Raw genomic sequence first — 12203 nt, forward strand, 5'->3', positions numbered from 1 at the left:
ATCCAATCAGTTACCAGTCCAGCAAATCCCACTTCCTTGGTCTCTCAAATCCACCCACCCCTCTCCATCCCCATGGCCTCTGCCTTGGTTCTGGCCTCCCTCCTCTGTCACCTGGACCACGGCAAAAGTGCCCTGACTGGTCTCCCTGTGGGTCCTTCCCCACCCAGTGTAATCAGCACATCACCACCTGGGTAATTTGAAACAGACGAGACCATGTCACACCCCTGTGTAAAATTCCACAGGACTCCACTCTTCACAGCCACATTTTCAAATACAGCTTCTTAACATGGCAACAGTAACTGCTACAGCTTATTGTTTACTACCTACTAGTGCCAAGTGAGTAACACATCATCTCATTTGCTTCTCACAGCAACCCTAGGAGGTAGGTTAATGTTTGCCCTTTTGTTGTTGTTGTTTTTTGTTGCTGTTGTTTTGTTTTTGGGGTTTTCTTTTTTGCAACACCACACGGCTTGTGGGATCTCAGTTTCCCGACCAGGGATTGAACCCGGGCCACGGCAGTGAAGGCCAATAATCCTAACCACTAGGCCACCAGGGAACTCCCTGCTTGTCCTTTTTATAGATGAGGAAACTGAAGCTAAGAAAGGAAGTGACTTGCCCAAGGTCACGAAACTAGCTCAGGGGCAAAGCCACAAATAGCATACAAGTATCACAGCTTCCAAAGTCTGTGTTCCTCACATGCTATCGCCCACAAGAGCCTTCATCAACTGGCTTTCCAGAATCACCTCTTTTATAAATGGACACTCCAACTTGGGTGAACTACTTGCAGGTCATTCATTGTATAGGCTTCTGTTTATGGCACTCCCAGTGTCTGCGATATGGTCCCAGCTCCCAGTCCTCTTCACCTGACTAAACCTGCTCATCCTTTAGGACTTGGATAAACCAACACCTCCTCACAGAAGCCTACTGATGCCTCGGCCTGACTTACAAGCACCCTAAGTCCTCCTCCAGCACACTTCTACAATAGCTTCATCCTATAGTGCTGCTATCTCCTTGACTTTAAAAAAAAAAAAAAAAAAAAAGTCCTTGAAGACCGGGATGTGTACCTTACTTACTTTGGTATTCCAAGCTTGCAGAGCAGTGCCAGGCTTGCAGCAGAAGCTCAATTAATGTTTACGCTTATTCTCTATTATGAGAAGCTGGCTGGGAACAGAAAAAGGACCCTGTGGTTCAATGAGACCCCTGTATTCAACTCCTTAAAGGGTTTCCAAATCAAGTCACATAAGGAGAAGAGAGAAGCTGGCCAGAAAAGACGCGCCAGTCACACAGCAAAACCGGCAAAGCCAGGAGGAGAGCCCAGGCGGCCTGTCTCCCGTGCTTCCAACACTGGAGATTCGGAGCACCTGCTACCAGGGGACAGGCGGGAATGACATCGTTAATCAGCAGGAGCTTCCTGGTCTGAAGACCCTGCGCTGCACCAGTCTGAGGGGACGTGACCGGAGACACAAGGAGAGAGCCGGAGTCAGTGACTCCCTCGAGGAGGGAGGACCAGGATCCTCAGACCCGCCGTGACCCTCGCCCTCACCGCCGAGCTCGCCCCTTCTCCCCAGGACTCCAAAACCGACCGCGCAGGACCCCACTGCTCCCTCACCAACGCGGCTCACTTACCGCGGCCCGACTTCCGGCAACCACGGCGCTGTCCGCCGCGCGCGCCCCGATGACGCAATGTGACCCCGCCCACTCCAGCCGGGGCGGGGGTGGGTGGGTGTGGGGGAAGTGCGCACATGCGCACCCAGAGCCACGAGCCAACCGGGGAAAGGAGCCCCTAGCACCCAGCTGAGTGGGAGGAACTTGAGCCGTGGGGAAGGCGGGGCCTCAGTAGGTGGGCCAGGACCGCTTGTGAGAGCTGATGTAGAGACTTACTCTCATCACACGTGGGAATGTGTATATGCCCCTCAGGATGTTAAAAAAGTGCTCCTCCTTCTCTCTAGTGATTTCAGAGGATGACAGGAATTATCATTTCCGTGTTCCAGGAGAGGCAGCATCAAATGTATCACAGGGAGCGTTAGGGAGGCAGGCGTGGAGAGACGGGCCTTTTTAATGCGTAAAGGCCGGTTGAAAGTCAACAGTGACCAACCTGCTCTTTCTAAACCAGGTATTATTCTCAAACCCCACCCCCGCCCGCTATCAGTGGGATAAAGGTATTCATTCTAAATTCTTTACGGAGCCAAGTGCCAAGCATTGGACAGGTGTGGAAGAGACAATAGTGAGTGTAAGCCTAATCTGACATGTAAGGCCGTGACTCTGATATAACTCTATTGACTACTATTTATTGACTATCCTATTTCCATGGTTTCCCATCTTTAGTTGTCACAAAGGTCCTACAAGGTAAAGGTTATATTATCCCCATTTTACACATGAAAGAACAGAGGCTAGGAGAAGTTGTGGCTTGTTGAAGGTTAAAGAGCTTTGGGGCTAGGACTCCAACGGAAGCCTGGTTGCTAAATAAGAAAACAAATCCAGACTTATTAAGGAGAACTTTATTCAGAAGGATTATTGCAAAGGGTGGGGGAGGGGAAAGGGCAAGACTTGGGGAGACCACTCCAGCCGAAAGCTCTGCAGGTGTCTCAAGGGTTATGCAAAAGAGTTCTTCCTTCCTTCTAAGGGAGAGAACTGGATGTGGAAGAGTGGGAAGAAAGGGTGGCTTGATCTGATGGTAGTAAATCGGAGAATGTTTTACCTTGAGGCCGGTTATATGCTGGCTCAGGCTGAGGGTGGGTCAAAATTAAGGAGCCTGGGGAAATGAGAGAAGTTTAAACTTTGGTTGATCAGCATTTTGTTCTGACTGATCAGTGGAGACCAGCAGTTCAGCAAATCACTTAAAAGGTAAAGAACGGGAATTCAGAAGGACTGTGTCTAGCCTTGCCACAGGTAAACAAGGGAAGCATTTCCAAATCTTAAGTAGGTCCTATGGAAACGGATGTCTCTTTGCAGTAAACCATTTCCGGAGCACAAAAGAGTGGGGGGATTTCTTCACCATCGCTGTTTCTCAAGAGTGCAGGGCTCAGGTAGAATTCAACTTTGTCAACTCTTTCCATTTCCTCAGGCTCCTCTCCTGCCACTGGCCTCTCGCACCGCATGCTTGGGTCACACTAAACTAATTCTGGCGTTTAAAACACACTCTACGCATTCTGCTCTTTTACGTCTCCATCCCTGCAGTCTCCTCCCTCTTCCTGTTAGTCTTCGAAACACAGTTTTGAAATGTGGGTGAATGTCAGACAAAATGTTGATGGAAAAAGAGTCCATACAACATGATTCCACATATGGAAAGTTCTAGAATCAGCAGAACTAATCTATAATGATAGAAGTCAGATCAGTGGTTGCCTAGGGTATAAAGGGGAGCACTGTCTGCAAAGTGCCATGAGAAACTTTCTGAGGTGATAGAAATGTTCTATATCTTGATTGAGATCGGGATGACATGGGTGTTCACATTTCTGAAAACTCATTGAACTGTACATTTTAAATGGGTGCATTTTACTTTATACATTGAATGTAACAAACTTGGTTTAAAAAAAACAGTGGGGATGTCACCTCCTAGGTGAAGGCATGCCTGACATCCACCTACCCCTGTGTTTCACTTGATTAAGCACCTGTGAGGCTGAGTTGAAGTTCTTTATAAGGTTTCCTCGGCTGGACTTCGAGATCCTTGTAATGAACACATTTTTTTGAGTTTCCACCCAGCTCACAATGATTCCTGCTTCTCTGGGAACTGTTGGTCCTCCAGCCATGTTTGTACCAAATGTGCCAACTGGCCCCCACCTCCCTTTACAGTTGATTGCATCAGAGGTGGATATAAGATGATTCTACCCTCAGCTTTGGACTTATGAACTGATACTCACAGCGAGTAGGAATAGGAATAATTCACATAGGTCAACAGCAGCAGTCTAGCAGGAACTTCCTTGGATTCTGGTTGTTGAGGTTCCTGCGGCTGCCTTGGCTCAAGCCTTTCAGAGGTGAGGTCATCCAAAGTGTTACTGGATTCGGTTAAGAATCCGCCAATGCAGGGGACATGGGTTCAAGCCCTGGTCTGGGAAGATCGCACATGCTGCAGAGCAACTAAGCCCGTGTGCCACAACTACGGAGTCTGCGCTCTAGAGCCCGCGAGCCACAGCTACTGAGCCCTCGTGCCACAACTACTGAGCCCACGCTCCTAGAGCCCGTGCTCCACAACAAGGGAAGCCACCGCCACAAGAAGCCCATGCACCACAACGAAGAGTAGCTCCCATTCACCGCAACTAGAGAAAGCCCACGCACAGCAATGAAGACCCAATGCAGCCAAAAATAAATAAATTAATTAATTCAAAAACCAGAAGTCATATTCACCCATGTGCACTGCACCACCAGTTAAAAAAAAAAAAAGTGTTACTGGATTCCACAAAACACCCCAGTAGCCATTCACAACGCTGGTTTCTGTCACTTGCAACCCTGCAGTAGCTCCATGAGGTAGAAGCCATGTCTGTATATCCTCCACTGTCTCCTAAGGCCTGGCCCCAAGGACTGGCCCAAGAAGTGCTCAAAAGTGTGTGTTAAATTATTAGATGAGGTCTGGGCATCCAAAGTAGATGGTCACTTAGGTCACAAATGTGGCCTCCATGTTAGCAGGGAATTAGGGTGAGGCTCAGAGCAGAAGATCTGCCCCTGCTGCCCAGCATGGGGGAGACAGACCACTGGGGCACCAAGATGATAGAGTATCAAAAAAGATGCAAGACAAGGAACCATAAAAAGGCAGAGAATGTTCTCAGAAACAGCAGGGCAACGAAGCCCATGACACTTACTCAAGACCACAGAGATCCAGGTCAATGTACCTTCATCACTTGTCTTGCAGCTCAGTTGAGAAACCCCCAAACCCCAATGGGAACCACTGCACAACCTAGACTTTGAAAGCCCAAGAAATTGTGGCATGATATGCTGGCAAATTAGGTCTTAACAGCATTGTTTCTTTACAGCACTTAGAATGCATCCCAGCCAAGAGAGCCCAGCATCTTCTTTGCCCTGCTGTTAAGACTTGAACTACCTTCTAGAAGATCCATCTTCAAAAGAGAGACAAGCGATTTTCTGCCAGCCAAGTAACCAAATGACCAATTTATCAAATGGCTAATCTGCAGACTCATGGATTTTCTAAATGGACATTTTGCTAATGTAAGCAGATAGGGTAGGGGGCCCCCAGAGAAAGAGAACTATGCCTGGCTTTCTTGACATAAGAGAAGCCATTTTTGGCCTAAGCCATTTTGTGATCTGAGCCTGGCCACAATGCTTATCTTTGAACAGGCCTCTGTAATTAATGATCTTAAAGGAACAACAACAACAAAAAAAAAATGCAGAAACAAACGACTGTTATCAGGCAAGAGAAGCAACAACAGCAAAAATAACATATCATTTGTAAAGACTCCTACTTCTGTTCCAATGGTGAAGACTAGCCTTCTGAAGCACTTTCTTGAGCTGTTTTGCAGAATTTAATTCGCCCCCACCCTCAGGTGCTCAACCACCAGATCACCTGGAACCTAATGGCTGATGATGTGGACCTTTTAGGACCCTTGTGACTTCATTCAATGTCCACGCTCCTTCATGGATATATATGTACCCCTAGCTTAAAACTTCCCCAATTTTGCTGTTGGGGAGACACTGCTTTGGGAAAGATCTCCAGGGTTCTCCTTACTTGCTGCAAGGAATTAATACTTCCTTCTCCTGCTCTTGGGCTTGGTTGTGTCTTTCAGATCGATACGCACCAAGAGGCAAACCCAGTTTTTCGCATAACACTAACTTACCAACGTCTAAGGTTTATGGCGATTTCTACTGGATGGAATGGCTTTGCACGCTTTTATAGATTTACATGATGTTGTAGTTGATGCTTTTCATGTTGCCTTCAGAGAGGCATTTGAAAGAATTTTCTCTTTACCAAAAATTAAGCATGGCTTTATTCTTCCTTTGACTATATTTAACTTATGAACACATTAATGAAGAACATATATATTTTTTTTTATTTTTTTATTTTTTTGCAGTATGCGGGCCTCTCACTGCTGTGGCCTCTCCCGTTGTGGAGCACAGGCTCCGGACGCGCAGGCTCAGCGGCCATGGCTCAGGGGCCCAGCCGCTCTGCGGCATGTGGGACCTTCCCGGACCGGGGCACGATCCTGCGTCCCCTGCATCAGCAGGCAGACTCTCAACCACTGCGCCACCAGGGAAGCCCAAGAATATATTCTTGAATGTAGATTTTTCTTGTGTATTAATATCATGCCACTCCGTTTATGCTCTTTTTTTTTTTTTTTTTTTTTGCGGTATGCGGGCCTCTCACTGTTGTGGCCTCTCCCGTTGCGGAGCACAGGCTCCGGACGCGCAGGCCTAGCGGCCATGGCTCACGGGCTTAGTTGCTCCGCAGCATATGGGATCTTCCCGGACCAGGGCACGAACCCGTGTCTCCTGCATCGGCAGGCGGATTCTCAACCACTGCGCCACCAGGGAAGCCCCGTTTATGCTCTTTCTGTCTCCTGCTTTTCACTTCTCCTTCTGTCTCCTTTCCCATTCCTCAGTTTCTCACTTTGTCTTCCCCTAAATGTCTCCATCTCTCTGCCCCTTAACCTCTCCCCATCTCTGTCCTCTACACTTCATTTCCCCCTTCCTCCCTCTTGTTCCTTGGTGTCCCCCATCTCTTCCCCTAGACCCCTCCTCTCTGACCCCCCTCACCCCATAACAGGGAAGAACTTTGTATTCTATTACAAATTAATCACTAAAGGGATGTTGCCTAGAGGTTTAAATTATACATAATGGCCCATCTCTGGGAACCCTGCCTCCCAGGTCATGAGTGTTAAGTGAAAATACTTTTGTTTAGCTCACAGGAAGCATCCTGACCAGGCCCATCTGCGAATGGCTGCAGGAAGGAAGAAATAAACACATCCCCTCTGGAGTCAGGCCAGAACTAGGACTTGATCCCCTCTCCTTTTAGTATAAAATAAGCCTGAATTCTAACTCAGGAGGATGGCTCTTTGGGACACTAGTCCACCTTCTTTTTGGTCCGCTGGCTTCCCAGATGAAGTCACCATTCCCAGCTCCCACAGCTCATCTCTTGATTTACTGGCCTGTCATGCAGAAGCAGCAGGAGCTTGGACTCAGTAACACCCTTGCCTCCCCTAGTTTCCTCTTATTTCTACCCCTTGTTTTCCCCTCTGTCACGTGAAGTCTCTTCACCTCTATTTTTCCCCTCTCTGCAACTCGGTCTCTCCCTGCAACAGCAGTGATGTGGGGACAAAGCATATTGAACCTTCTTCAATATGTGGCTGTGAAGAAAAACAAAAATCTGTTACTTTAACTTCACAACAATTGCAGAAAACTTTTCTTAAAAACCTCACCCAGCATGCATTGTTGTAAACTTTGTAAATAGTTAAAAATAAGCCAACATTTGGTCAGTTTGGCAAACTGGTCAGTGGAGGAATTGTCTTTAAGCTCATCAGCTTTAAGTCCATGAAAAGAAACCCAAAGGGGCTTCTGAGTCTGCAAGTTTTAATCTATAATCAAGGTCTCTGACAGCCTTTTCCAAGAAGGTCTTTATTTTCATATTTTGGGCAGAGAGCCTGGTTTCAACTGGATCTTGTGTAAGCCATCAGCCACTGATTCTTTCCTGAGTGGGCTGGGGCTGAGTTATGTCTGCACTATAGTCCCCTGCCTTTCATGAATTTAAGAATCAATTCAAGCATACAGACAGGCATAGGAAGACCAGGCTGATACTGTGGAAAGGAAGCCCATTCCACAATCAGATCTTGGACCTGGTCCTCATTAATCCCTCTGTGCTTTGGTTTGTCTATTTGTAAAAACACAGAAATCTGCCTCAGGAGGTGTTGCAGAGATTACATTAGATAACAGTGGTAAAGCACAAAAGTATACGCTCGGTATATTTTAAAACTACTTGAGTCCCCACTGGGCACCATTCACTCTGCAAGCACCATGAACACTGTACACAATAATCCATGGACCTTGTTTATTATGCTCTGGCAATCTATAGTGACCATTTTTTGTTCTTGTCAGATTCGAATCCAAGTCTCTCGCTGACCCAAAGTCAGGGCTGGTCGCCACTCCTCTCCACTAGCCGCCTCGGCTGCTCTTCGACATCAGTCACGGGCGCTTCGCCACCGGTCCACGTGCGGCAGTCCCTAAAAAGCCTTAAAAGTGCTCCTCGGTCCTGAGGGGCCCCGGGAAGCAACTCTTCCCGGTTTCTGACCTGGAAACAGACCAGCTGCAGGATAACCTAAACCAGGATAAAAGTCTCTTTAACTCCCCCAGTTTTCAGAGAGAAGAGCTTTGGGAGATGCAAAGTAGAGAGTGAAGCTTGTTATAAAAAGTAAGCCCTTTTCTAAAGATGCTTACATATGTGAATGTGTATGTCCTTACAAAACCAAAGAGAAACCTTGTATCAGATCTTGGAATATTTGACATGACATTTCAATACATCTTCTCAGTCCAAGAGACTCAGAAAGGTAGGTATTAAATCAATCAAACTTGGAACAGTATAGTTTCAAAGGTCATATTTTAGGTAGGTAAAAAATCTCTCATTTTAACAGATCATGCAAATAGGAACATAAAACATACAACACCAGCTTGTACAGGTACTCCCACTAGCTACATATATTACAGTTTAGCATCAAGTATACATCACAACCAGATTGCAACATAAACACCAAGTAAAACTGAGTGTTCCCATGCCTTTGCTAGTTTTGACTTAAAAGGTGTGCCTATGGGCTTCCCTGGTGGCACAGTGGATCCCACATGCCGCAGAGCGGCTGGGCCCGTGAGCCATGGCCGCTGAGCCTGCGAGTCCGGAGCCTGTGCCCCACAACGGGAGAGGCCACGACAGTGAGAGGCCCGCGTACCGCAAAACAAACAAAAAAGAGGTGTGCCTATAAAAGAACATGATGACTTTTCTTGGATAAACAGCAAAACTCACAGATGAAAATGCACACTGTCCGTTCAAAAGTATCACCTCTGTGGCTGCAAACATCTTCTATGTCAGCTCGTCCTGCTCTCAATATACCCTTTAAAAAATAATAATAATAAATTTACTTATTTATTTATTTTTGGCTGTGTTGGGTCCTCATTGCTGCGTGCAGGCTTTCTCTAGTTGCAGTGAGCAGGGACTACTCTTCGTTGCGGTGCACGGACTTCTCATTACGGTGGCTTCCCTCGTTGCAGAGCACAGGGTCTAGGCATGCGGGCTTCAGTAGTTGTGGCACATGGGCTTAGTTGCTCTGTAGCATGTGGGATCTTCCCTGACCAGGGCTCGAACCCATGTCCCCTGTGTTGGCAGGCGGATTCTTAACCACTGTGCCACCAGGTAAGCCCTCCATATACTCGAGAATTGCCACCACTCTCAGGAATTGTGTGTGTGTGTGTGTGTGTGTGTGTGTGTGTGTGCGTGTGTGTGTGCGCGCTGAATAGAACAAATTTTTGCCTTTAGTAGAAAAATGTGTTACGATGAGCTGAAACCACGGGATGTGCACTCTAGCTCTCCTATAACTAGCTGTGTGATCTCAGGCACCTTATTTCACCTTGCTGCACTTCAATTTGCTTCTCTAGTAATACCACCCTCCTGTTGTGGGATGTCATAGGGCTTAAATGACATCAACCTAGCACAGCCCTCAAGAAATATGGCTTTCTTCTCCACACTCCCCTTTCTTGTTTTTAATGAACAACCATTTAAAAAATATTCTTTTCTCTTTGAGGGCAGCATTTAGCCTTTTTTTTATGGCAAAAAGGGAATTGGGGTTTGAAAATGATGGATGTGTAGACTGCATAATTTCCTATCAACTCTAAGATGTGCGTGAGTGAGAAATAATAAGGCAGAATTTCCAAGGTGGTTCAAACACTGGGTCTGGAGAAAGCTGTAAAAGAGGCTCAGAGGAGAGGTGTTCTGAGAAGTGGCAGTCACAGTGGAACAGCGGTCCTGCCTCTCAAGGTGACCCCTGGCAGGGGACAGCATCTGTCTGTGTGTATCAATATAAGGTCTCTGCACAGTCGTAGAGCTCCATTCCAGGAAGGCTCCAGAGTTCTGTCTATTTCTCTACTGGAACTCTACCCACGTGTCCCTTCGGTTGCCCATTAATTCGAGTCTGAAAGCTTGAATTACAGTGTGAGTCTGGGGCGCCCACATTCCCCGAGGAGCAGGAGAGCTCAAGCAGACTGAATTCTCTTGGAAGTGTTCTGCTCTCAGGACACGGTCTCTCTGCTGACCGCCGCCACCTGCTGTCCTTCCAGTGGTGCCTATGAACCTTCCAAACTACCCAACCCCTAAGGCTATTCTTTTGGCTCCAGAAAGCCCAGGTGTCTGGCAATGCACAGCCTTCCTCCTCTATTTCCTTCAGGGACATCACAAGCATCACTTAGTCACAACCCCTTGTAGCTTCCCTTAGGAGCGAATGTGCAGAATTTTCTTGAACGTCTTCTTGAAGTTCTCGTTGCACAAGGGGTAGATGAGGGGGTTCAGCGTGGAGTTGATGTAGCCCAGCCAGATGGTGAACATGTGCACATGTTGGTCACAGCAGCTCTCGCAGAAGGCAATGACCATGAAGAAGATGAAGTAAGGAATCCAGCAAACGACGAAGGCCACCATGATAAAACCCAATTGTTTGGCGGCCTTCCGTTCTCGGTTCATCTGCAACACAGACATGTACTGTCTTGAATGTGAGCAAAGCCTCTTCCAGGTGAACTTGATATAATCCAGGCCTCTGCTAGACTCATTTTTCGATTTGATTTTCCCTGGTGCCAACTCTGGGGGGGTGTCTGAGTCTGTCCGAGAGAAGGAGTGGCTGTCACCTAGGATCTGATCCTCTAGTATCTCCTTGGCCCCACGCATGTTCAGGCCCTGCTCACCCGTCTCGAGCTGGCTCTGGCTCTGGCTGATGGCTACGTATTCCCTGCCCCTCCCGTCTGCCTCCATCTGCGTCTGCACGATGTTAAGTGGGGAGCAATGGAATTTGTCCAGTTCTCCATCCTTCTCTTGGCGGAAGACACCTGGAGACTTTATCTCCTTTGGGTCTTGGGGTGCTGGCTTCAAGACAGGTCCACCACCGGCATCTTTCGGCTTCCTGTTCAGAACTTCCCAGGGAGACTCCTTCCCCGGTTTCTTAGCGCCCACCTTGAGGTCCTCTGGCTTCAGCTTATCTTCAGAGAAGGACGGGAGGGATCCACTGATGAGCTCCCGGTGCTGACAGTGCTGCTGTACAGCCCTGTAGATCTTGGCATAGAACCAGAGCATGAGCAAGGTGGGCAGGTAGAAGTTGACGATGGCAGTCATGACCTTGAACCAGGTGACGTCGTAGAAGTCCGTCTCGCACTTGTCCTCCCGGGGCCCTGAGGTCTTCGACATGAAGCGATGCCAGCCCAGAATGGGAATCACCCACAGGAAGGAGAGGAACCAGGCTGCCAAGATGGTGGCCGACGCTCGGGTCTTGGTACGATACCTCAGGTATCCGAGGGGCTGCTGCACAGAGCGGTAGCGGTCGATGCACAAGATGAAGATACTGAAAATGGACGCGGTGCTGGCCACATAGTCCATGGAAAGCCAGAAGAGGCAGAGAGGGCGCCCCAGGGACCACCTGGACATGAGGAGGTAGAGGATGTTCATGGGCATGACGACGGCCCCCACGATCACATCAGCCACCGAGAGGCTGACAATGTACAGGTTCCCCACCGTGTGTAGCTTCCGCTCGCTGCACACAGCATACAGGACCAGCAGGTTGAGTCCCACCGTGACCAAGGAGATGGCGCTCAGGACCACCACCACCAGGGGCATCATTTGGGGGCTGGGCGTGCTGGTCTTGTTCCCCTCACACATCTTGTCTTCCAAGACGCTGGAGGAATTGGGAAGGGTCATTGGCACAAGAGCAGCCTCCAGCTATGGCTCACTCCCTGGGAGGAAAGACACAAAGATTCAGGTCAGAGCCCTGGTGATCAGTAGAGTCACTCAGTGCTATCACAGTGATCAAGCCAGGGTTGCATACTGTCAGGGCTGATGGACACTGCTGGTTACCTGCAGCCTATATCCCCTGCTTCTTTAGCCATTGCTTCCTCCCTTCCTTCACTTGATGACTATTTACTGCATTCCTGGGCATTGTTCTAGGTATTGGGAATAGAGCAGTGAACAAAACAAAAACCTCTGTCCTCAAGGAGCTCACATTCTAGTGAGGGGAGGGGTGAGCAAA

The 12203-nt window shown here is 48.2% G+C and overlaps 2 protein-coding genes across 21 annotated transcripts in view; both read right to left on the reverse strand.

Annotated features, from left to right (window-relative positions):
- Nucleotides 1–12203, reverse strand: part of ATG7 (autophagy related 7) — a 319810-nt gene that overhangs the window by 237269 nt on the left and 70338 nt on the right. The window contains exon 1 of one of the 7 annotated variants that reach the window (XM_059076097.2): nt 1627–1768. The exons of 1 other annotated variant lie outside the window; for it this stretch is intronic. The gene's annotated coding sequence lies outside the window, so the exon portion shown is untranslated. Of the gene's footprint in view, nt 1–1073; nt 1769–12203 lie in introns of those variants that run through there. 5 more of the 7 variants (XM_059076095.2, XM_067043422.1, XM_067043423.1 and 2 more) reach the window with 5 other exon arrangements.
- HRH1 (histamine receptor H1) overlaps nt 8517–12203 on the reverse strand; it is a 74043-nt gene continuing 70356 nt past the window's right edge. For all 14 annotated transcript variants that reach the window (XM_059076105.2, XM_067043426.1, XM_067043431.1 and 11 more), the window contains one exon: nt 8517–11910. In XM_059076105.2, coding sequence (XP_058932088.1) covers nt 10409–11875 — 1467 coding nt within the window. In that variant the 5' untranslated portion in view covers nt 11876–11910 and the 3' untranslated portion in view covers nt 8517–10408. The remainder of the gene's footprint in view (nt 11911–12203) is intronic.

The sequence above is a fragment of the Kogia breviceps genome, chromosome 10, assembly GCF_026419965.1.
Source record: "Kogia breviceps isolate mKogBre1 chromosome 10, mKogBre1 haplotype 1, whole genome shotgun sequence".
Lineage (NCBI taxonomy): Eukaryota > Metazoa > Chordata > Mammalia > Artiodactyla > Physeteridae > Kogia > Kogia breviceps.